This window comes from Syngnathus acus, chromosome 20, assembly GCF_901709675.1.
Source record: "Syngnathus acus chromosome 20, fSynAcu1.2, whole genome shotgun sequence".
Taxonomy (NCBI): Eukaryota; Metazoa; Chordata; class Actinopteri; order Syngnathiformes; family Syngnathidae; genus Syngnathus; species Syngnathus acus.
This window is the reverse complement of record NC_051104.1, coordinates 6,000,149-6,026,816: the sequence shown is the minus strand read 5'-3', so window position 1 is coordinate 6,026,816 and position 26,668 is coordinate 6,000,149. Positions and strand designations below refer to the sequence as shown.

The 26,668-nt window shown below is 39.0% G+C and overlaps 1 protein-coding gene across 1 annotated transcript; it reads left to right on the top strand.

Annotated features, from left to right (window-relative positions):
- Positions 1–554: 554 nt before the first annotated feature.
- Positions 555–24,041, top strand: vstm2a (V-set and transmembrane domain containing 2A). The gene is made up of 5 exons (XM_037279772.1): positions 555–1,116; positions 1,877–2,043; positions 17,377–17,427; positions 18,337–18,673; positions 22,476–24,041. Exons 1-5 carry the CDS (start codon positions 1,038–1,040, stop codon positions 22,550–22,552), a joined length of 711 nt encoding a protein of 236 aa, XP_037135667.1. The 5' UTR covers positions 555–1,037; the 3' UTR covers positions 22,553–24,041.
- The last annotated feature ends 2,627 nt before the right edge of the window (positions 24,042–26,668 follow it).

The following is a 26,668-nucleotide window of genomic DNA, read 5'->3' as shown; positions in this document are numbered from 1 at the left end:
AAAAATAGCTTTGTATATACAACCAAGAAAATCGGGTCAAAATAATCCTGGGTCGGTCCAATTATGGATACCCAAATTGTTTTGTTTCTAACCCCGCTGTTGTAATGGTGTAAGGCACATTCTAAAGTATTTCTACTCTTAAATAAAAACAGCACCCCACATAAGCCTATAAAACAACAACATGGGAGTATTCCACCTCATTTTACTAGACAGTGTTGTTTATAAAAGAGAAAAGGTGATTTATCCAGATGGATGCGCCCAGATTGTACTCTGAATATATTTCCACAAATCCAAGGAGTGGCACAAAGTGTGCATAATGCAAGAGGACTGCATGTTCTCAGTCTGCCCATGAGACTAATAATATTCCAGCGGGATCCTTTCTATACTAATGACTTATGACTTGGTGCATTTGCCCTGCCGGTAGACAGCCGCCCCTATTTTATGCTTCAAGACTGACTTTCCAGAGCTCAAGTACCCTGCAATATTGGCCACGCCCACGTCGCATTAAACACCATTCAATATAAATTAACATTTAAATGATTTGGACGTGCCAGGTGTCAATCTGCAAAACTGTCTTGCAAATGCTGACATTTGCTTTAAGTACATTTCACAAGATCAATTGGCACGTGTCTATTTGCATGGAAAACTTCGACGATATTTAAAATGAATAGCCCGAAGACGGACGGAGCGCTCAGGAGAAGCTCGGTAAAAAAGTGAAGCGCGAATGCCACACAGTGATTCACCAGCAGACTGACTGACGTCTCTCCGGTGTTGCACAGCAAGTCCCGCAGCTCGCCGCTTGCTTATTTTGCACACTCGAGTCGAGCCGAGCAGTCGCCAGTCGTCGCAGCAACAGACGCAGAAAAGAAAGAAGTTCAGCGCTAGTTTGCGGAATGTTCAACCTGCGGCAACCTCCGTTTCAAAACGCCGAGCCAGCAACTGTTTGATTGTTTGATTTTTTTCATTTTTTTTCCTGGCTCTTTCCGTCGCATTTTTCTTGCCCTCTCCAGCTGATGTAAAGAAATCTCTTAGCAGCAATGATGTGGACCTCTCACGATACCGCTGGATTTATTTTCTTGGCTGGCTTTTGTGTGCATTTTGGATTCTCCTTTGAAGGTAAGACTTGAAAAGGCTACGAGGTCTGAGAAACTGTTATAAAGTGCGCAGTGTTTTATAAAGCAGCTCTTTAGGAGGAAAGCAGTAAATCTTATGATTGACACGGGTTATAAAAACGTCCCAGACAACGGCATCACAATGTTAGACGGCGCCCCCCCCCTCCAAAAAAAAAAAAAAAAAAATGCAACTGGTGACTGCTGCTTTAGCGCATCGAGTCCTTAACGCTCATACAAATAATAATTTCACGGAAAACTCCGTCGATCAAACAAATCCACCTCATCGAAAACATTCAGCACCACGGATAGCGGCTGTGTGTCACTGTCCAATGACCTGAAAAGCATCTGCCCTTCATTTTGCATTGGATTCCACTTTCTCACTGCTTCTCGTGGGCATTCAAATTAAACACAACGAGCTTATAGACGCCCACAGCAAAACCAGATTAATTCTTAATCAAAATGTCTTCAGGGCTTCCTTCAAAAGTCATTTGTCTCTCTTGCTCTCTGCGCAATACTTGCAATGACATGCAAAAACAGTGAACAGCTTATGATTGTGTGGATTTATTCAACATTGGACGAGGAGATGAGAGAGGCAAAGTCGTGAAAAACTGTTTCGATATTTAATTACTGATTATTTCTATGCGTGGAGACATCTCCAAATTATCCCCACAATGATTTCTCTCATTCCCCTGCTCTCCATCTTCCCTTCACTCATTATCTCTGCAACTCCCGCCCCCACACATCTCCCTTCCAATCTTCTGCAGGTCGCTTCACTGATCTACCCTCTAACATGACGGTTAAAGAGGGACAAAACATAGAGATGGCGTGCGCGTTCCAGAGCGGAACCACGTCAGTTTATTTGGAGATCCAGTGGTGGTTCGTGAAAGTGCCGGAACCTACTGAGGCCGTGGAGGATGTGGATACTGAAGAGGTAAAAAAAAAAAAGATGATTGTGCTTTAAGGCATGCAAAAAAAAAAACACGCTACTAACCTTCAGAAACATGTCACAGAGGACATTAAAATGTGACTTTGAAATGATGTACAAATGGTTCGAAAGTTTGTATTTGTGCTTCAAGTCAACCTCATGTTGAGCATAATGACATGGATCAATTTAAGATTAATCCAAGGATTTAAAAACAAAAAAACAAACATTTTCCTCATTTAGGATATTCACATAACTCAAGAGTGAGCCAAGCAATTCCTACAAGTGCCCCAAATAGCACATTTTGACATTTCCTTTCATTAAATAGTGCATTTAACGTCATCCCAGCGTCTTATGTTTTGCTGCTGCTGGTTACGACAGCTTGATCTTGAGCCAACGAGCTTTGCGGATGAGAGTGTTTTAAATATGTTTGCTGCATTCAAGACGGACGGCAACGGCAGCTTACGTATTGTGCGGCAGGTAGCTGTGCGTGAGTCAAGACTCACAAAAGGTTGGCGTATTTTTGTGGCAAACATCAAGCTGAGCTCTTTCAATCACCATGACGAGAATCAGTGATATACAATGTGCGTGTGTGTGACAATGTTTTGGAAATCCACAAGGCTTTAATTATTGTTCCATTGTTGCACAGCTCTTAGAGCATCATTGGCCGGGCTTTGATGTGGATTTGATCCCACATGACTCTTGGGTGTTAGGCTTAAGAGGCCTACAGATGCAGACTTTACACTGTAACCCAGCATTTATTACTTGTTTGTCCAGTCGGGGAAGAGAGAGAGTGGCATTTATAGAAAGTATCACAACATAAGGAATGTGTTTGAAAGGAGCAAACTGGCAGCAATTAGAACAGTGCAAAATGTTGATGACAGCGGAGCGTGTGGGTTGATGCATTTACTTTCAACATCCAAGGGCATTTTTTTTTTTTTTTTTGAGCAAGTCAACAAATATGGTGGACTTCCTCTCGAGTTACTTAACTCTGGGGAAAAAAAGCTTGAATGCTCAACTGCACATAATGGCCAGATCATTAGGTACACCTGCACCATGTAATGAGAGCTAACACACGATTTCTATAAACAATGACAAGATCATTGTCTTGAGATTGTAGTTGGAAAGAACATGGACAACATGCAATGCTGCTCTTTCAAAAGGGTGCAAAGTCTTGTCGCAGTGCATTTCAAACACGAGGGCGAGGCCGATGTTATGCCACCGTCTTCAGATATTTCTCTACAAATATGCTGATTTTTGCCATCCAGTGTCCCTGAATCCTATCGTTGTTACATAACGACTGCTGCTCCACATCAGCCTGCCAATGCGTGATACAAGGGAAGATGGATTCATGCCCTGATGTGTTTGCAGTCTTCTACCAAGCTTGACCATTGGCCCACAAGCTCTGACCTCATTTTTTTTGTGGTTGTTATTAGAGAGGAACAACACTCGTTATGTTTTACTGCCGCGGTCCCCAACCTTGGGTTTGTGGCCCAGTACCGGTCCCAGGCATTTGGTATCGGGGCCGCACAGGATAGAGAAACATAAATATGTATTTATTCATATATGTCGCCCCCTGTCAAAATAAATGTTATGGAAAAAAGTCGTTGAAACAACAAAGCTAGTTTCACCTCAAGTTTAGCTACATTAGTATGTGGTGATTTTTTTGCACCATTAACTAACATAACCGGAGAATGTTTATTTCATTTCACATTTAAAATACTTAATGTGACTTTTACTAACTCATGATGATCACCGCTCACTAGGAAAGGTTACACACAAAAGTGCTTCCGTATGTATAATTCAGTAAATGTCACAATGCCAGTGATATCCTTACCGCATACTTTATTCATCGAGTACAATGTGGCCTACAGCTACGATATAAAACGTAAATGTAAATGTTCTTGTTATAAAGTCTTATTCTGTATAACATAGGAGAGCTACATTTAAATATTCTGAAATAAAATATTAGTCCTTCTCAGTGGGTGCTGGCCTTATTTCTGACAGTTAGCTAAATCTTACCAAACATCCAGTAGATGGGTCTGTTTGGGGCCGATAACACATCAGAAGAGCAGTTTATAACCCGGGGGGCTGTGGCAAAGAACTGATAAATGTTTGGGTTTTTTTTTTTTTAATTGTTGAAAAATCCTCACTAAATGTGAACAAATTGTTCCCGAGTGTACACAAGCTTACTTCTGGAGCCATGATTGGCGTGACTCATTCGCTTGATAGATGGCCAGAAACAAATTGTCATGGCAGAATATGTCCCTAGAAGAATTTGAAGAGATGCATATTGTATGCACTCAACTTAAAATGAAAAAAAAAAACAATTCCGCTGTTAGAACTCATCTTTTACAACTCATTTTTTTCTTTTGCATTTAAAATGAGATGCTGCCAGTACATAATCACACGCACGCAAGTCGAAAAAGGCATGACTCACGCCCTCCCATAAAAAAGTCGTCACACTGCTGAAAGGATTTTCCACAACAAAGATGATGCTGATTCAAGGCAAAGCAAAAGCGAAGAAATAATATGAGCAAAATATTTGCTGTTGCAAAACACAACCAAATTGATGCTTCATTACTTAGCGTACGGCAGCCATGGCTCTTTTCAAACCGCCACTAAATCAATGTATTCTATATTCCTAAACAAAATGGCATTTTTATTGATAGAAAGACTGAGAGACATTTCCTATTAAAAACAAAACAAAACACAGTATTACATATAGCCCCAGTTGGCTATATTAAAATGTCTCTGCAAAGCTACTGCTTAATAGAATGCGTACAAGAATACCCTTGACGATGGTAAAGTGCGTGGATGAAGAACGTCAGTCATTTAATTTTAATCAATATAAAAACTGGCTTGGATATGAAAAACAAATTCATTCAGTGGGCTCTCGAGTTGTTCTTTATCACATATCGATAAATAATTGAGGTCTGCTACGATGATACATACTGTAGGATTTGACTTTAAAAAAAAAAAAAAAGCTCCCAACCTGTGAGTTTTCTATTCTGATGGTGTGGATTCAACTGATGTCAAAGTTGATCACCCGTTCTTTCTTTTTCACAGCTAATCCGACCTCTTCTGTTAGCTATGAAGTCGATACACAAAGTAAATCTTTACAATCCCTTTCCACAACTAATTCTATTTGATTTAGGATTATGCTGGGATATAAGGAACAAAAACAAGAAAAGCCGAGTTATATATGGGAAGGTAGCAATCCTGATCCTTTCAAATAGTACTCGTAAAGCTTAAGAATCAATGTAATTCTTTATAAAATATTGCGAGGTGTGCAAATAAAAACACTGAGTTCATAAATAAAACAATATTACTTGCAGTTTTGGGCAACCCTATTTGGGTATCAAAATAATCCTTGTGGAATAATAACTGTGTTGGATTTTTATTGACAGTACGTATAGCACTGCAGAATATGAAATAACAGCCAAACACGAAAAAATACTCGCTTGAACCAAACATGTACATTTGTAATATTGACTTTCTAAGACAAATATTCTACATTTAATATCTCTAAGACTGCCTGAAGTCTATTCCACGCTTAGGCTGGATTTGATAATGTGGGCTATGTTAAAGTACATTTCCATTTAAGTGAGATACATATAAAAAAAAAAAATAGCAGAGAAGACATAATGCAAAATTACCCTGCAGCTAAGTATGGGATAAGCTGGCTCATGCCATTAAAATAAAAATATGTTATAATTGACTATTACCTAAAATACGCGCTGGAACTCTTTGACCAAAAAAATGTAACCTAATCATAGTTAGCCATTTGTATTTTGTAACAATAAGGAATCCATTAAATATTGTGCTCTTTTGGACTTGGCGCCCAAGTGGAGGCTCCTCTGGCGCTTGAACTGATCTAACGCCACCTGGAGTCATGAAGTACAATGCATCATTCCGGTAACTACTGCCATCAGCCTCGTAGCCCACACAGGTCGGTAATGATTATAATGCTTTTCCAAATGCTTTGCGGTGAACATGAGCTCTCTGCAGGGTGCTGCTTGGGTTTTGGTGGAAACACACACACACACACATGGGCTGACAGGTGCTTCCTGTTCTATTAGACTGCTCGAAGCTCTGGTGCAGTCATCGGTCACAGAAGCTTTTGTTCTTTTCAAATGGCAGCTACTCTTACAGCGTTGTCGTGCAAATCCTTACTGTGTTCTAACTCCCAGTTGGGAGAATCGCCTTTAATTTTTCATTTTATTTCATTTTCAGTCACATTTATTGGGTTGATGCAAGATGATGTAAGTGCCTACGTTGGCCATTTTGTTCCTCAGCTCCCTCCGAGTCTTTAAAAAAAGCCAGGTCTAATGTAAAGAAAGTGCTTCGGCGCCATTTTGTGGCATCTAAAGGCAATAATGTTTTCGTGGCACTTTCTACCATTTCCCCCAGGAAGTGTATGACTAAAACTGCCATCACCCTCGACTTGTTTTTATTTCCATGACTGCTTATTGATCTGGGTGCATATTGTCAATTTGATCATTTGATCTTGCTTTCTCGTATCCAACCAATCACTTTCGTGTCGACTCAGACATTAATTTTGAGAGAGGTTGTTCTCCAGAGATGACTGTAAATGAGTTGATTGTAATAATAAACATGCCTGTCTATAGATTAACTAACATTGACTGCCAATCGTTTCAGAGTGCACGTATATAAATTATTTTTAGTCCAATTATTGATATAGAAGAAAAAGAATGAGCAAACGTACTGCTTGCAAGTATGTTAACTCCTTTTCTCAGTTCAGGTGTTCATTACAATGCCACTTTCAAAATAAACCTAATTAGTCAAATGCTCGTTTGTGTCTGAAGGTCTTTCGGACTCTGAATAATTACAGACCTAATTAGAATACAAGCTTTATACCGGGGCCTTCAGTCAAAACGTGAAGAAAAATGTAGCACTCAAGACTTTGCCTTTCCTCGCTGCATGTGTATTTATTTATTTGTATATATTTTTTTATTTTATTTAAAAATTTATTTCAAGTGAAGCCCTAATTTAAGAAATTCAAATGTGCACCCTTTTAAGGAATCACTGACAAGATGTGTTATTATAGTTTGTAGTGTAATTTGGATTTTCTTTGCTTGATTTCCTTTGTGCAGATTGATGTGGCTTCTATCAAATACATAAGCAATTTATTGCATAACAAAAGGGGACAGCAGCTGTGGTGTTACATCTGCAGTGCGTCGCAGCACTCATGGTGAAGTCACACTGATTGTCTTAGTTTAGTGCGATCGGCTCCACGCCTGAAATACAATGTGTGACAGTTTGACCCAGTGGGATCAAAGCTCTATTAGCAGCATCATGTCACATCAAGAGCACCACTTTTTGATGAGCTCAGAGTGGAAATGGGTGGGTAGAACATTGCTTTGGACATCTTTGGCATAAAATTAATCATCCTCGGATGGTGCCATTTAGCAATAAGATCAAATTATTTTTGTACGTGCCAACAAAAGTTAAAACAAAAATTTTAAAATGGCATTCTTCTCTAGGCAGCGACTGCTTGATCCATGTATTATCTGCATTTAGATGAATAAGACGGTGGAGTGAAGGGATGAGCAGATGGAAAGAAACATATGGGAGTTGTGACGCAACAAGGGTACTTGAAGCCCCGAGGGAAATATGTGAAAGATTCATACGTGCGTGCAAAATAATACACATTTACTTTCCCATGTGTGTCGAAACACTGTGGTTCTTTATTGGTCGGAATGACATGAAGACAGTTGACGCTTGAGATTCATTCAAGCAAGATTATGATTAGATAAGAGTAAGGGACACCACTATTCATTTTAAAGTATCATGTTTGAGACTCACAATAATATTACCATTTGACAGTAGGTCTACATAATAAAAAAATGTGCATCTAATTTGACATACAACAAACCACCGCACCGAAGAAAAAACAACCAATCAAAATCCGAAGGGTCAACCAATTTGTTTAAGAGTACTTTGCAGTTGGAAGAAAGGCACACAATATAAAAAAAAAAAAAAAAAAAAGGCCCAAGTTGAGTGGAAAAACTACATTGCCTTACTTTTCCTGATATGCAATGCAACCAAAACACTTTCATCCAAAACGCAAGTGAACCAGAATGTTCTGGATATCGACTTGTTATTGCTCAATTATTCATTAATGGTGTATATTTCAACTGCATGGCCTGATGGGCAGGGAAGCAAAGGAGATTGAAGGTTATCGGTTTAACCTTACATTCCTCCAGAGACGGGTGTCATGGCGTGAGACACTGAGCTACCAATTGCTTGTCACAAGCCGCTTGGCGTGCTGCTGTCAATGTACAAAGGGTGAATTACCTTGCAAATGCAGTACAGCTGCTTTTTATATACAGTAGAGTAAAAAGAGATTCTTTCTCAGGTTCCAAATGATCTCCTATAATGTAATGAGGTTGACCCGTTTTACCATAATTCACCACTCGTTCTGTTGACAGTTTAGTAAAGACCGCGTTAGCCATTATTGTCTCACAGTTGCTGGAGTGTGACTCTGCGGTTTGTTTGAAGGTTGCAGTTGACATTCTTCACGAGAGACTTATTTCCTCAGAGTGCAGTAAAAGCCCTTGAATTATTTTATGGATCAATTCTTCTCATTGTAATACCACACTGCATAAAGCTGTAACATTGCAAAAGAGGCTCTGAAGAATTACTTCATGGCTTTTTTTTTTTTTTTTGGTAAACTTGTTGTTAGGCTCCACGATACTCACGGACAACAATGGCCATGATGTCATCAGTTCTTATCTCCTACACTCTTGATGTAACAAAACTGCACATGTAAAAATGTGATTGCATAAGTGTGCACACCCATATATGTTGGAAAAACAGAATGTGTGCATCCCACACTGATTCACAGAGAAAAAAAAAAAGGAGCAGGTGAAAATTGCACAGAGCAGCGTAGCGATAAGAAGCATGTAGCAAGTGATGATGTTTGACCTCAGCTACCTTGATCATCGTGTCTCAGTTGTCTTAATAAAACCTCTACGGTTCTTGCTTTGACATAGATAAGGAACATGTACTCTTATGACCACTGACACGAGATACGTATATATATATATATATATATATATATATATATATATTCGACCTTTGACTCTTTGTTGTGTAACACAATATTCTCCGTCCCTGTTCTTTTCCTGTCATGTCGGGCACATATAGTTTGGAGTCTGCATTCCATCCTATTGTACGTGACAGGGGTTAAAACCTTTGTCACATACGAGGGGTCAGAAAGTGACGGCGTTCCAACTAAAAGCAGATCTAAGCGCTAGATAAGACCATCTCGGAGCTGTGATTCGACCTATCTTGCCACTATTAGTCCTGACACCGCTGTTACACTGTCAACTGAAGGAAAGTTCATCCAATGCAGTGTCACGATACGACTTGTCAGATCCACAGGACTTCCTTTTCACAATCATTCGGATTTGACAGAATGCTTCCGTCTTGGGATGGCGACCTTTCAGTCGGCTGATTGATCATTGTTTGAATGAATATAATACAATTACATATTAAATATTTGATGAGTAGTAATAGTGGCATCAAAAGGATCGTCTTCTTGTCAGGACCTCAACTCACAATAAACCTCTTTGGAAGCAGGGACTCACAGCGGATTATAATTGTCTGTAGGGTCTTCATTATGAATGACTGATCTGAAATTACACATTAACATTTAAAACAGACAGTCACTAGAGACAAATACTTAATTCATGTATTTAATCATTGGGCTACATGGCTAGCCTTTTAAATGGACCACCTGCTATTTGCGGGATCCTTGGACTGACTATTGCCATGAATAGCAAAAATCATTGACACCGCCGGAAAAAATATGATGTAGTGTTATTGCTGAAATAGGCCGGAAAATGGCGGCAAATGACTACATTTGTCTAAATGAAGCTCCTCAACTTACTTTTTATGAATTTGGGCATTTATTTTTTCAAAGTGGCTGTACTTCCACTTAGATTGATCAAACCTACAAGTTGGAACCCAAGATGGCTTGAGAATGTGAGACAAGGGAATTTCCTTTCCATTCTAAATGGCAGCTGGCTCCTGCCCCAAGGAAGTGAAGAGGATGATTTGTCAGCCCCATAATGCTGTGCCTGAGGAGGCGAGATCTCATGTCGATGACTTTTATGGACAATCATGATTAATTTCTCTAATGATCTGCTGCTTTTGGATTCATCTTAACATTTAATTAAATCACCGTTGTCTAATATGAAATATGGATTGTATTCTGTGGTCTTTAGTACAGGAAATTAATATTTTAACCTTTTTTGATACAACGAAATGATACATTTACAAGACATACAATATCAATAGTTGATTATCAGGGTGTCTCTGGAATTTTATTGCAAATTCGTTCTCTATTCAACCTTCCTTACAATAAACATCCCCAACAAAACGCGACATAGCTTGTCATAATAACCCATGAGATGGCTTGCACTTCTTGAAAATTAATTATACCGTGTCTAATCCTCCCCTAGTTGATGGCATCAAAATGAATAAAACAAATTAGTCATGAGAGGATGCATCAACTTTGGATTTGCTGCTGTTATTTTGTTGTGTGGAATGATAAATGTCACATGCAGATTAATTTTCTAGGGTAATAGAGCAGAGGGAAAACTGCAAAAACTTGAGATGTTGCTAACGTGTCGTCGTAGCTGTCGAGCCCAAGACTTCCTATGAGCGCCATACAATATATACTGACAAAAATATAAATGAATACAGGTCCTCATCAGTCAGACACTATCTCTGCCAGCTCTGATTCAAGTGAATTGCAGGGAGGAAGGTTTTGATGGCGTCAATTTCGCCAAATAAAACTGCCATGATAGTTCCGGATAATGGTGAGTCTGAAAGGTTGTTTGTCTATCTGTGCCCCGTTATTGCCTGGTGACCAGTCCAGGATGTACTCTTGCCTGAGGTCATCTGGGATAGACTTCAGGTCACCTGCTATTTTAATGAAACCAAGCACTATAGAAAATGGAGGGGTAGTTCTTGATATGGCAGGCTGTTTGTTTCAGTGTGGATTGGGGGGAAAAGAAAAAAAAAAAGACTACTCGCGGAATAAAATGCATCGTAACCTTTATATTTGGGAGTCATTTTGTCTTACAGTATGTTTGCATCAGAGTTGTGGTTTAAGGTTTTTGTAAACACAGCAATGACACGTCCGGATTTGGTAATCTGCTCTGCTGTCCTTCCAACATTACGTTTGAATTAATCAATGTATGATAAAGAATTTATGGGAAGAGAGCTTGTTAAAAACATAATTATAGCGGTTTTCTTCCAAGCCAGCCAGGAAAAAAAAAACATTCACAAAATACGACCCAGACATTTAGAAATATTTCTTCCTGCTCATTTAAAGCCTAGTGCAGTTTCACTTGGTCAATGGAGCACAAGATGATGTGTCAAAATGAACAAACGCAGACTAAAAGTTTTTTTTTTTTTTTTTACCTTTGGTTCATTGAAGGGCTAGATGAGCTGCAGCAAATTAGAAAGTGTGATTAGATAAAAGTGCTGCCAGTGCTGATGTGATGACGGGCTGCTTTTCAATAGCAGAAGACTGATGCTTACAGAAAGGAAGAGGGGAAAAAAGAAAGGAATTAGCATTGTATTAAACAAGGGATTGGAGAGGTGCGAAAATCTCAGATGATAATCATCATCTACTGTTTGCAACCAAATGGTTCAGAGCTTCCCATTTACAACAAGAAGTTCTAAAAATCAGTTTCCCAAGTAAAACTGTTCCCAGTAAGTGTGATACATACGCGAGTGTACACGAGAAAAAAAAACAGGACCCCACTCGGCCTCCTACATCCAGGGATAATAGAGCTGTCACAGTGTTTTGACTCGGGGTATTGATTTTGCCGTTAATTGCTTTTAAGCCCGCTGGCTGGATAGCAGTCCGAGGATATTAAATGTAATCTATTGTTGCAGTCGAGCAGTCATAACAGTGATCGTACACTGATATGGACACGTGTGTTATAAGCGCCCGTCATTGTTAGATCAATCGGGACCGCCCCAAAGCAACATATCAGACAGGCCACCTCTGTGACGATTCAGTACGCCAAAATCTTATTTCGTTAGTCGCTCATTGCTTTTCGTTGTGTTTCATCACAAGGATTTTCAAAGCAAGATGTCTGAAAATATTTGAGAGGTCTTGAGAAAATGTCCCGTGGAATATTCCGCCATGGTCATCCTTTTTTCATCAAAAGATGGAAAATTCCTTTCCTTTTATTTCATCATTTTCCGATAGAAGGTCTTTGGAATGATAAAGACTGACTCATTTTTTTAAATGCGTTTTTAAGCCTCTTGATCCTGGTGGCAAAAAAAAAGAAGCAGTATTTAGTTTCCAAGAAGAAGCATGTGTCGCATTTCAACAAATATCGTATTTCGATTAAAAATGAAAGATAAATCAGTCTGCGTTTATAAAGGGCTAGAGAAATGAGAGAATTATTACTTTTGAAAGCCTGAAATCAGATTTGGAGAATCTTAATTAAAAAAAAAAAAGAATTACCTCCCCAAACTGTAAGCATTTTTTTTCTGTGAGTTTTGGTAATTGGAAACCTGCAGACAGCATTTAGATTTTCAAGACCGGACTTAACGTCTTTGACTTGGTTTTGTTTGGAATTTAGTTTCATGTTTTTCTGGTTTCCCTTGCGTCAATGTCTGTCAGGTTAAGTTATGGCGTCAACCTGCGCTGCCTCCGACAATTTATCTCTTATCCGGGTGTTTCTCGTTGTGCCGTCAGTTTGTTTGTATTTTGTTCCCGGCTTCCTTTCAGTTCTTGTCGGTTCATGTGTCAAGTGTTGTTTTGCTACTCTGAACCTGGTGACTTTGTGCTTCTGCTGATTTAATGTTTTGGATTATCCAAGTGCATTGCTTTGCCTTTTTGTTGCCTTTGAACGAAATTATTCTTGAACTGCACCACTCGCTTTCCTGCATTTAGGTTTTTATTTTATTTTTTGTCTTATTTCAGGTGACGCAGTTGCGTTTTAGCGCCCTCTATTAACCAGCTGCCACTGTTTCTGATTTGAAAGAAATATGAATGTCTTCGGCACTTTCATTTACGATTTCAAAGGCTTTATTTCAGATACAGCTCCTGTATTTTACCTGCCCTTGGGGTTCTCTTGATCAGCCTTGCATAATAGATTCCAGTAAGATGACTACAACCTTGTGTGGCGCTTTGAAACGCCTCTCCTGAAATTTACATCACCTGAAAGATCATCAGCAGCCCTTGAATCCAAATGCTTTACCCCTATTTTTAAATAATGCTGATGCATTATAATTTATGAGATGGTAAGATTGATTGAAATGAAACATAAAGCGTGACTTAAAGCTGGGGCTCAGGAATAGCCTGGTTTTGTCACCATAGAAACGAATTAGCCAATCAGGACAAACATTTATTTTTCATCTGTTCAGGAGATTTCCATGCTTTCCCAGGCTTGTCACCATCCATCCTTGAATATTTTTCCTTTGGTTTTGCTGTTGTGCTGTTTTGTCTTGAGAATGTTTACAGTCACTTTGCAGTTGGCGCCAGCTTTAAATGATGAGCAACAATAACTTCCTTTTAAGAAACACTGTTAATACCCCTCTTATTTCTTATCCTCTCCTTCAAACTTGGACATATTTACTGATGTTCTAGCCTTGCCTGCCACAAACATAAATAGTCAGAAGCTGTATTGGCTTTTGCCTTGCGCAATAATAAAGCTGCCAACAGACGTGCCTTGTAAAAAAAACAAAGGAGCTGTATTTTTAAAGCGAGGTGTGGGTTGGTTTAACAACAATTTAGAAAAATCTGTGATATAAATTACAGGCATGTCTCAATAAATCCACACCCACTTTATGAACAATTTAGATTTTCAATTAACCTAACATGCAGATTTTGGAGACCCCAAACCTCTCAAACTTGCAAATTACGTGTTCACCGTGCCACCAGCGAGAATTTCCAAAATAGAAAAGGAGATTTACATATTGCACGTGTAAAAGGAATGTATCAAAACTGGATACCTGTGGGTGTATTATTTAAGTGTCGTCTTTATCTTAAAAAATCAGGCTTGTTAATTGAGCGGCCCGTCTCATACTGCATGGTTGCGTTTAATTAATGTGAATATAGCCATTTCATTTGGCAAGCTGGTAATGAACTAATTAAGTGAAAAGCAGCTCACTTACAGTAAATACAAGCTAGAATCTTAGTGTGCTTTAATTAATGTAATTATTTGAAGGATAATTTATTGGATACAGAAGGGACTGATGCATCTGCATGCAATAGCATACGCAAGGTCACACAGCGAAATAATATTGCCGGATAAAAATAGTTGCGTCATCTATGAGATGTACTCTATTTATTTTATAGGAGGTAATTTAATAAAAGGATGTTGAGTGAATGAATTTATTTATTGGTTATGCAAATTCAATACAAAACTTCCTATAGCATGTCATAAAAAGGATGTTGAAGGATACACATTAAATTTGCTCCTGTATCTTTATATTCATTTGATAGAATTTAGAACTTAAATGTAAATAAGAAAAAAAAAGTAAATTGGACATATATACACAAAACTATTTTCCAACATGAAATATGATGCCAAACATGACTTAAAAGACGAATTATTAGTGACATCCTTTGACTTGTATCATCGAGAGACTTTATTTCATCTTAACTTTCTCCAATATTCAAGTCGTCCGGGGAACATTTCTTCATCACTGAATAAAGTAATAGTGTCCTTTCATGTATTCACATGTACAATTGAAGGCTTTGAAGGCTAGGCTTAACATATCCCTTGTCATAAACCAATGGGCTGTGAAGAGGATTAGTGTTTGCATGTGAAAAGAACTCCTGTCAACTGTGGGTTGTAATTAGGGTTAACAACTAAGCTTAGACCCAAAAACATCTTCAAGCAGGAATCAGTGAGCACTGTAATTAGGCGTTTCTTTACAGTTCACTTCTACTGTGATTAATGCTCTCTATAACATTACACTTGTTATTCTCCATCTGTGGTATGAAAAGGGTGTGTTTGTGGAATCGTTTTTTTTTTTTTTTTTTTTAAATATGGAAGATTCCAACAAATCCTCTCTCCCAAACGGCTTTCTAAATACATTTCTTTGTGCCATCGCCTGGTAATGTTCTATTAATGTGATTAATTCTCTTCTTTGTGCCTTTTCATTCTGTTTAAGCACAAACCTAAGCACACAGCAGCGCACTGGTATGACACACTTGGATTAAGTATGCCATCCCCTCAAACCAATGGGGGGGGGGGGGGCTTTTGAAAGTCACTGCAAATGACTTACTTTGGAAATTAACATCTGGATTGTGGAATGTTTTTTTAGTCTTAAAGTTTGGCACTTCACAGTTCGTTTAATTTGTTTGATTCAGGATGATGTCGATCCTCCACCCAGCTGTCTTCCCTCCTCTCTAGTCTCTCTATTTGTTAACCCCGAGAGAAGGGAACCCCTTGGTGTTGAGTTCCCCAGAGGAAGAACAATGCTTGCTTTATCCTTCCATTTATTCAGGCGGGTCAAGGCTCACATCAAAGTGCTTTCATTAGCTGACTCACAATCCTGATTAGATTCCAACATGAAAACGTCCTATCGGTACAAATTTATGCACATTAATTCCCTTCTTTGGACAGGTATGGTTGAATTAACATGGACGTATGCCCCCGATATCACACTGAGGAGTTTTTGCATACACAAAAAGCAGTTTGTCCGAGCGCTAGTGTCGTGTAATATTTTCGAGTGATACTCTGGTCACAGATTTAACTGGCCGTGAATGTCAATCATCATGTAACGCTTGTAAAACAAATCACAGAAAGAGCGAATTGTCTCATTTCGACTCCAATTGAAGTGATGGCAGTTTTTCTTTATGTGATGATAATTGAGTTTCAGGATGTCGTTGAAGCTTTTTATGCCCGGTGATTGTAGCGCATATTTTACGAGGAGTCAATTTTTTTACGAAGAATGGCCGAGTATTCACAAAGCACGGAGACGTAAGATTGAATTTGAGATACTTTTAAGTGGTCCTGGCTTTGACTAGAAAAAAAAAGCATTGGTGTGATAATATTGAGGGAAACGTAAATGAAAGGAGGAAATAATGACTTGAGTCACAGAAACTTCACGTGGGGAACAGGTTGAAAGCAAAAATAGACCTCACCGCATCCAGAAATATCTCTTATAGATGGGTACTAGAATGATTGATGATGAGTGATTAATGGTGACTTCTATGAGTCATCGGTGTACCGCGTTCCTCGCTTCTTTGATTCGTGTGAAGAAAAAAATAAGAGCCGGTAATTAGGAATCGCAAATTTTGAATGAAACTTCTTTTTTTCAAAGTGAGACAAGGTTGAATGCCTTCTAAAAATTTAACCAGGTAGACCAGTTCCCCTCCAGTGAAATACTTGATTATCCTTCTCATGTGACAAATATAGACTGCATAGCAAGCCCATAAAACTGCTGAGAAGTTTGTAAAAGGGGAAGCTGAAATTAATGACATGAAACGGTCTAATGCCACGGCAGAGGGCAATGAATTATGCTTCCCCATTAAAGACATCTCTTCAATACAATGGAGGATGTCAAGTCCATCTGTGAAATCAAGATGTAAGAGTCACGCGACACGCGGACAGAGAAAACCGGATCCAGCAGTAATTCTGCTCATTAATCACCTGTCTATAGAGCATCCTCCGGAGAGCGCCACTAGTTTCTTGTGTGCTAATCACAGCAGTTGAAAGAGTGTTCACTGCAGCAAATGCTCATAAGTAGCCGGCTTCTCCTTCTCCTGCCCTTCTCTTTTCATTCCAGTCAAGGGAGGCAGTAGTCGTGTTTTTTTTAATCACATCTAAATATCGTGAAGTTGATGGACTCACTGTTAATCTAAATTTAATTGCATAGGTTCACTATGATATAGTCAATACCACAATATTATAATAAAAAAAATCTGCTAAGCAGTATTTAACATGCAAGAACATTTGTATTAAGGTTTTTTTTTTAAGTGGCAGTGAAAAGATTTATGTTTATTATTTCCCCCTTATTGTTTTTTATAGTTTTATAAGTCGTACTGCATGCAAAATAAATATACTATTATAATCCTGTGAGGGCAATTAAGGAGATGGCTACCAAAGAGAACATGGACTTATTAGCTCTGAGCGGTAACACCATAATTATGCTTTGTGTTCTGCAACTTCTGCAATGGAATTATGGAGAGAGCTTTTGTCGCTGGAGTATCAGGTTTGTCATTAATGATAGGGTCGTAGCTACATTTAGTCCCAAAATAATGTCGCCATTACTGGTTATATGGATCGGCCGCTTTCACAATCCTAATAGTCTTTGCTTCTTTGTTCACAGATGGAGATAACACCAGAGCCTCATCCTGATGACGAGGGGACAAAAATCAGTGTAAGTCCAAAACCATTAAGCCAGTGCTTCTCAAGGTCCAATTATAATTTCAATCACAGTAGTGATTGGCAGAAATTGGACAATTTAGAAGTACTTATGTAGATGCTTAACGTTAAATGGTTGGGAGGGAAAAAATAACTCATTTACTGCCCTGAGATTATTTTTCTATGTTCTAATGAAATGAGAGGGAGTATATAGCCACTTTCGATGACGTATAGCTCAATTAATTTTGCCATGATATTGAATCCATCCATCCATCCATCCATCCATCCATCCATCCATCCATCATGTTCTCATAAGGGGTGAAATTCATTTTCATGATCATTTTAATTATTGTCATCACTGTCACACTGAGAACTGGAATTTGCTTGTGTTGCTTGGATCAGGCAGAAAAAACTTTTTTTTTTCCATTTCCAATTCTAAAACCTGTAGTAACGGCTGAGTATTTCAAATCTGTCTGCCCATCAACACCCTTCAAATATTCGGACAATCAAGGCGGATGAAATGTGAAAAAGTCCAAAAAAAATCTCCTGCCATGCCATGTAGTATTTACTTTTTCACACATTAAAAAAGAAAAATCCCAAATTTATTATGGTATTAGTATACAATTCAAAACTAGAATATATTTGAAAGTTAAAACTAACGGAAGTAAATTAATGGCATATGAGCAGGAAACAGCAACTATATCAGAACGTCAGTGATGCATGCAGCGAACACACAATAGCAACTGATTTCCCAACACCTTCCAAAGGAGCTAATCAGCAGAAGATCGAGCCAGGGTATTATTAGCGTCAAATAGCTTCCATTCAGTCAATCAGTTGCATTGCAACTGCCAATCTTTGTGCTGCTATATGTAGAACAGAATGTTTCAGTGTAATGACATTTGTTTTCTTCCGCTTATTCTTACAGACAGTCAAAGTGCAGGGCAACGATATCTCCCACAAGCTCCAGATCTCCAGAGTCGGCAAAAGTGATGAGGGCTTGTATGAGTGTCGCGTGACACAGGCCAACTATGGAGAGATTGTGGATTACAAAGCCCAAGCTTGGCTGAGGGTCAATGCCTCCGCCAGAGCGAGACGTCCGTTGCCGCCTCCCAAGAAAAGCTCCCCCCTGCACCTGACAGACAAGAAACCGAGAAAGTCCGTCTCTTCTTTGGGTCAAGACAGCATGAGTTCAGATCAGAGGGTGGACTCCTCGTCTTCTTCCCACACATCCTCCAATGCGGATAAACACAACCCCAGCTCAGGTATATCAATGAGGACTGCTTATTATTACTAAAAAATATTTCATTTTGCCACTCAGCCAGCCAAAGTCAAAGCAATTTGGTTATATTTAAATATTTTACATGGGCTCAGAGAAGATGGACAGCAGTCAGTTGTCTGGACTAGACAGACTGACAGTCGAAATGCACTAAATCAATTGTGTCATTTCATTAAACATCCAGAGGGAAGAACAAAAAGATTTTTATTAACAGTTCAATTGACTTAATTTCCCCAATCACCCAGCTAGAAATGAGGAGAAATCTACTTATGAGGAAACAGTCGTAGGTCAAAATCAGTGAGAGTCTTGATCAAGCTGAATAGATAGTGTGCATAGGTGCTGAAAATAAGAACAAAGGGAGCTCTGTGTGGTCTGATTAATGCATGTCTCACGCTTGAGTCCGGGTGAGCGAAATGGAAATGTCTCAATTCGAAGAGTTTCCGCACTTCAGTCATCCAGATTAAAACCGAGTGATTATTTATGCACGTATGGAGACACTCCAAATGAACTCAGACACCTCAGCAACGATACAAATTGAGATCTCCTCCACAGATAAAAATATTCCAACCACGATCCACTGCGCTGTCTTGGTCAGGATAAAGATTTTAAGGAAGTGTTTACATGCTACTTGTAAATTCATTTTGACTCATTACGATATTGCGTAAATAGGACCTCGGAATTGTGAGTAGCACGAATGCAATCTGGCAAACAATTAGAAACAACTGAATAGCTGTTCTCTCGACCAGATGGCGAAGACAACTCGTGTACATGGACGATACAATGGGCAGGTTAAGGCACAATGACCCGGCCAATAAGAAAACACATTCAGCGTTATTAGTACATCTATTGAATTCGAATGATTCTTTGTGTTTTCCATCTTCACCCAAGGCTGTTTGTCAATAAGGTGAATGTGCTTGCTATACCGCCATTTATGTCAGTGTTAATCACGTCTGAATGTGTATTCAATTTTTTTACATTGGATATAGAATATATTGTGCGTAATGAAAAGAAACCATATATTGCATAAGTAAAGCCTTGTTATGATATGACCTATGGCCCCTATATTATGTACATAAACTTAATAAATTCTCGGAGGCAGAGACAGATGCAAGGAAATATGTATTGCAGAACACGGTGGCCATGTTAAAAAATAATACATTTTAACAATATTAAAGGAAATAACAGTTGAAAGCAATGACAGAAGGATATTAATCATATTTATCAAAACAAATGTGTTAGCACACGGGAACTCGTTTATCTGCCGGTTAATTAGAAGAACATTTGGCTAAAGCCAAACTGTGGCTGGATTTGAACTTTGTGGATCTGGATTTGACAAATTTGGATGTGAAAGTGGCTTCAGTAATGATTTAAATTCACAGGTTATTTTCAAATTTGACTTATAAATGAAAAGCAATATTGCCTTTTTTATAGTCACTTTTGCAGTCGATTATTTTTTCTCGTTCAGCCTGTCAAAGCAGAGCTGCCCTTGTAGTGCGATAGTCCACAATTTTATCCTCAGGAGATTAAATTCTCATTACCTCCATATTTTTCATTTCTCTCCCTATCAAACTAATTTTAGTCATTTTAGTGGCCCACCTTTAAATGCCAATCATTTCCCCAGCGGTCAGGCAGTTTAAACATTGTCAGTTCTGCTCCGGGCTGGGAACACCTCCTGCACCTGAAGCAAAACGCAGATTATTGCCCAATGATGGAAAGAAGTTCAATGAACCCCAGGGCTGCGCTGTCGTAGATTATCAGACTCAAGAATATGCTGACAACTCTGTTGCGGTGTATCGCTTGTGCTGTATGTTCGACACTGATAAATGCGCCTCGGTGGGTTGCGCCCCCATGGCAGCCGTGGGCACCTTGGCTAAGAGGAAGAAAGGTGGAACCATTACGGTTTTTATCACGTTCTGGGAAGATGAGCATCATTACATGAACTGGTTGCAGTGACATTCAATACTGAGTCTGTAAGTATTACAGAAATTTGACATGACAACATGACATTTTTTCACCACCCCCCAACCCAGTGTCAGTTGTTGTCTGATCTGATCTTGCCCTCCATCGTTCCTCCTTTCCTAACAAATCTCAGAGGCGACTAGAGTGGAATGAAACCTTTTGTCTTCAGATGAGCACAAATGAGTCACTTTGCCAGTTAGAAATGTCAACAGCGATTCAAAGCCGCTTGTTTTTCAGACTGCTATGTCATTTCATGTATATCAGAATTCTTCTATGGGTCATTATGACACGATTGCTGGATTGGTCTTGTGTGGGTTAAACAATTCTTCATTGTTAAACACAATTTACTCACCGTATTTTCCGCACTACAAGGTGCCCCGGATTATAAGGCGCATCTTCAATGAATGGCCCATTTTAAAACTTTGTCCATATATAAGACGTACCGGATTATAAGGCGCACCTTCAATGAATGGCCCATTTTAAAACTTTGTCCATATATTTGGACACGCCTGCCGTAGTGGCTCAATATTGGTCCATATATATAAGGCGCACCGGATTATAAAGCGCACTGTCGGCTTTTGAGAAAATTGGAGGTTTTTAGATGCTCCTTATAGTGCGGAAAATACGGTACTGCTATTAGTAAACTGCGACAGCGATGCCATTTGTGTTTTCGACTTACTGATTTGAAACAAACTGAACCGCAGAACACCTTTGTACCCGACACACACATACCTTTTTAATCATTGTTCCAGCTGTTGAACTTTTACAATAAGCCTCTTAATGTCTCAGTGTTAAAAAGCAAATGAAAGTGTTCATTTTATTTCAACGGGCAACAATCCAGGCATAACCTTGACAAATCCCAACAATCCCTCCCATCTCCAAACCTGTCGACACAAATGAATTGCTTCTGTTGAATTATATGATAACAAAATAAAAAGGAAGTCAATGAAATAATTTAGGCTACAGGCCTCAGTATATCACAGAATGTACACACACTGAGACAAATGGATGAACACATCTGAAAGCAATTTTCCTTCAACTACAAAGTTGGACCGAGCCACAAATTAACAAATGGCCCAGACAAGGAGACAGACTTCAAACAGCATCATTTTCAACAAAGTCACCAGACAATAAGGCAAACATGTTGAAGAGACACGTAGCTCTTCAGCCAGCCAGGGATCATCGGGGACAGATCAAAGTGGCTCTAAACCAATTTGAGCTCTCCATGGAGGTTGCTGGTGATTCACCTCATTGTCTTGTTGAGTCTCGTTGCCTCGCAGGCTCCAATTCGATATTTCCCAGTAGCGTCTCACTGAGCCAAAACATTTGGGTGAACTTTGCAAATACGTAGAAGTTGAACAAAATTGAAAAATATATTTTCCAGCCCAGCACACACAGATGCAAGTCTGACATAAAGACACATTCAGATATTTGGGAGTTTTCAACAGCTCGACGATGTCGAAAAACAATTCCGTTTTGATTGTTTGTTTGGCTTTAGAGGCAGAATCACCACGCAAATAATGAGACAGACATGCTTCTAGAGTATAACAACTTCACCTTTTAGTCCTAACATGAATATTTACTACCAGTGAGTCCAAACCTCTAGGGTCGCAAAATAAATAAAGGGTATCTCGGATGATAATCAGGTCAGAATCAAGAAGAGGAAATGTTAGCCCTGGGATGCCGGAGAGGTGAACTTTACTTGCCTTAAAATGAATTCAAATTAACTCATGTCAAGATGCTTGACATGTTTCCAGGATTTGTGCATTTCCTCACATCTTGTTTTTAGCGTGTGACTAATTGAACGTTTGTGTTTCTTCCTTTCACAGGTGCAAGAATATCAGCCTGCTACCAACTAGTTGTCATCCTTCTGGCTTACGGTTTGGTGAGGGAGGCCTTGTTATAATATGCAGAGGGGATATGTATGAGGAACTGACTTGGTTGAAACCAGATCTCACATTCTCTCTGTTTGCTCTTAAAGCGAACAAGAGATTTGCTTGTTTTATGTCCTCCTCCGACACTACCATGCGGACTTCACCGTATAGCCTCATTTGCCAGCCACTACTACTCTTGCACCGAGCACATTATTATTAGCCACTACACACAAAAAAAAAAAAAAAAAAATCTGCCTCCTTAGAATCAGATGGATTACCTTTTGTACAAAGGTCATGGTTACATCAGCCAAGGTGCAATGCTCCAATGTGAAAATGAACTCCTGTTAGATAACTCACATGGAGGAATCACTTTCTTATGGTTTCGCTGTTCCGGGTCATGTGTTCATTGGTCAAAATGAACAAGGAAAAAGAAGAATCTATATTTGTGTTATAAATATATATATATATGAAATTATATATACATCTGTTTTATTTGAAACACTTAGCGTTAATGTTTGTGCCGTATATACATAGCTGACACTGACACCGGATGGCTCATGCCTTTCATTGTGAATAGGCCCCGATCAACGACAAAAAAAAAATATATAAACAGAATTTCATTTTTTTGACTGTTACCATTAGCCCTCCCGCATTTCTTTCATTTGTCTTTAAGCTGTTCAAATGATCTGGTGTGCATACATTTACGTCTCGTTTGTGATACAAATGTGCATGCTTGTTGATCAAGGCTTAAAGGAGAGGAGGTGCGTATTACATTATTTGAACACGAGTCAGCACTTGGAGTTCAGTGTTTCCGTATTTCAGATTTAGCTTTATTTCAATGTGCTAGCTTTGATGTGGAACAAAAAGAAAAACATGTCTTTGCCATTTTTATTTGTATTGCACCCTCTGAATGAATAAAATGGATGTCACAATTCATGAATAATTCCCAGTATGTCACCGCTGAAGAATTCATTTAAACTGACCAAGACATTTATTATCAAAGGAGCCGTTTTTAAATTGTATGCCTTCCTGTGTGATAACTATCTCATTACAAAGAGTATTTGGCCAGTAGGGATAATGAGTTTTGCCAATTTTGCATTTTGCTGATACACACGTTGCATAATAAAATGTACGCCTGGGTGAATTATGACAGAATATTCTGTTTGGGAGGAGCAGCTTCTCTAAAAAGTAATAAAGATCCATGCAGAGCATTTCTAAACTCATCGCTTTGACAATCTGACACAAACGGGCCAAACTGTTCTGACTTCAGATAAGGACGGTTTCACATCATGTCAGACCACTTCTGCTTTGTCTCTTCTAGAGGTTATCGTCATTTCTGCTTCACTTATGGAATAAGGTATAAACAAATAAATAATAGTTGCAAAGATTACATTTTCCGCTTCAGGGTGGTGCTAGAGCTTATCAGATCTTACTTGAGTTGAGAGGCAGGGTACAAACTGTTCACCCTCACATTCACACCTCTGGACAAGTTGGATGTTTTTAGAAGGTGTGACGGAGCCAAAGTACCCACAAAAAAAAGCATCTACATAGGTGACTAATGGAAAAATGTTCATGTACTAAGCAGAGTATTATTTTTTTAAAGCTGCCTATTCCGGATAATGTATCTGGAAGCAAGCCGATCAAAGGGAGTATTATTTTTTTAAAGCTCCCTATCCCCGATAATGTATCTAGAAGCAAGCCGATCATATTTTTTCACATTCTCATACTTCTAGGGAGACAGTAGTGAATCCCCGCAGGGAACAGTCCTTGTACTGTTCCTCTTCACCTTGTACATTACAGATTTCACGTAGAGCTCTGACTGCTGCCACCTGCAGAAGATCTGTGACGACTGCTATTGTCAGTCGTGTCAGGGATGACGATCACAAGGGAGTTCAGAGAACCGATTTAGTGGCGCGGCTCTACGTCGACACGGAGAAGATGGAGGTGGATTTCTACAGGCCCAGTCAAAGAGTCACAGCCTTCCAAACACTGATGAACATCCAAGGGAAGGTCTTACAGCAAATAAGTTGTTCACCGGAACAATAAACAAGACTCATCTGGGTTTTTTTTTGGTACTGTGACTGCGCGAAAAAGACAAGCGCAAATTGATTCTGCTGAGGAGGCTCGGGTCTTACGGCATTCAGTGGGCCCTCCTGAGGACGTGCATGACTCACTTGTGGCATTTTACAAGGACTGCTGCTGACAGGGGCAAATTGTACAGGCTAATCGGGAAGGCCAGTCTGTCCTGGGACTTACCCTGGACTCATTGCAGGAGAGTCGAGGAGATGAGAATAATTGATAGACAACGACTACCATCAAGTACTCGGGAGTTGCTTCGACGGCAGACTCCTTCACCCCAAATGCTCAAAAGAGAGGTCCTGGACTTCCGAAATAAGTCACTCCTTCGTAATTGAAAATAGAATTGATGCTGCCCTTGGTTGCTATAACTTCTGGACTATAAGCCGCACCTGAATATAAGACTAAAGCTAAAATTAGGGGGAAATCCTTTTTTGTTCTTATATAAACCGCACTGGACTATAAGCTGCAGGTGTTTTAATGGAATTTGTTTAACCTTAAAAGTACGTCTGTTAGTAAAACAAACATGTACCTCACTCTCTTACACTGCTATTGGTTTTGTGGCTTATTTGTAACGACATAGATAAATCGTGAAATTAGCCGAGCGGAAGTGGTCTGACCGCACCCTGCAAAGGGTTTATTAATTAAATGATGCTGTTCTTCAATTTTTATTTTACACATCCGACAGAATCAACCACACTGAGCAGACTAGTGGTTTTTAAGTTCACACAATACTGTCAAGCCAAGTTTAATAATGAATAAATTGCCATGCAAGGAGATAAGCACATATTGTCCTACTTGCTCGGTGCTCAACATTTAGACCCGTGGTTATTTGTTTTTGTTTTTTTGCCTGTGAGTTTCTCCTCAACTTTAGCTTAAACAGTTGAGCTGGATTCTCAAAAAGAGGAGAAGGACATGAACTTGATTTAGCACAGCGGTTCAAAGACTAATAGCGTGCCAAGCTTTGCGGAAACATCAGACGGCTGCTCATCAAGAGACTTCTAGCCTGGGAGCATGATGTGTGGGCACTGAAGGGCAGGCCTAGCTCATCCCTCAAATTCCAAACAGTACCTATAGAATCACCGTTTAAATATATAGAACTTTTGGAGATATGAGGGTGGTGAAAATGTGCTTTGGATGGATTCAAATGTAAAGAATAACGTCTGTACAGCGTGTACATTTGCATGTTTTGTTTTCTATTTGAAAAGACGGAGGCCCGAGATTTATTGTACTTGTAGAAATTGTGCCATGTAAGACATTCAATTCAAAGTGGGTTTCCTCCATCTCTTCAAATTGAACTTGAGAAAGATGAATTTGAAAAAGAAAATCAAATTATATATAGAAATATTTCCTTTCATTCATCTATTGTAAATCTATTGACTGTGGGGCTTATTGGTACAGATGAATGACAAATAGGTGTGGAATGATAAAGACCTGTGACTGGACATGGTCTCTGTTTTCAAAGATGGAAATCGTTTGTAGCAAAAGTGTAAAAGCTCAGGATGCCTTTTTTTTTCCATCCAAGTTTCTGTTGTGTTTGAAAGTAGAATGTACTTCACTTCAATGTAGTCTTGTCTGATAAGCTGTTAAAAGTTTTGAGTATTCTCTTTAAATTCGGTGTTGTGTGTGACATCTGTACTGAAACATTGCAACATTTTGTATAATGAAGGCTTCAGACTAATACTCAAATAAATCATTTTCACAGGTGAAATTTAAACCTCAGGGATTCAGTTTGTTTTATATCGTACTGCGTCGTTCATATCTTGTGAGAAATTGACTAACTGCATATAAAAGCAGCAAAAACATTCGAAGAATGTACAGATATTTTAGTTCTAAAATATAATGACGTTTATTCAATCAATGCTCACTCCAGCAAAAAAAATTCTCCCAGCAATTCAACTGTATTGCATATTTTAGACTTTTTAGTTCCTGAAAACCAATCAATAGAATACATACAACTGCAAGATTGCCCAAATCCAATTACTTTTATTTGACGTGTTGTTTTTTAGTAACAAAAGAAAGAACAAGGGCTTTTAGTTCATTCAGCCCTTAGGCGTGAAAAGAAAAAAATA

What these genes read in the sequence shown, in the direction of transcription:
- vstm2a (XM_037279772.1), top strand. Translation starts at nt 1,038, where the DNA reads ATGATGTGGACCTCTCACGATACCGCTGGATTTATTTTCTTGGCTGGC. An exon ending in TTTTGGATTCTCCTTTGAAG is followed by an intron (nt 1,117 to 1,876) that starts GTAAGACTTGAA and finishes AATCTTCTGCAG; the next exon opens with GTCGCTTCACTGATCTACCC. An exon ending in TAAACACAACCCCAGCTCAG is followed by an intron (nt 18,674 to 22,475) that starts GTATATCAATGA and finishes TTCCTTTCACAG; the next exon opens with GTGCAAGAATATCAGCCTGC.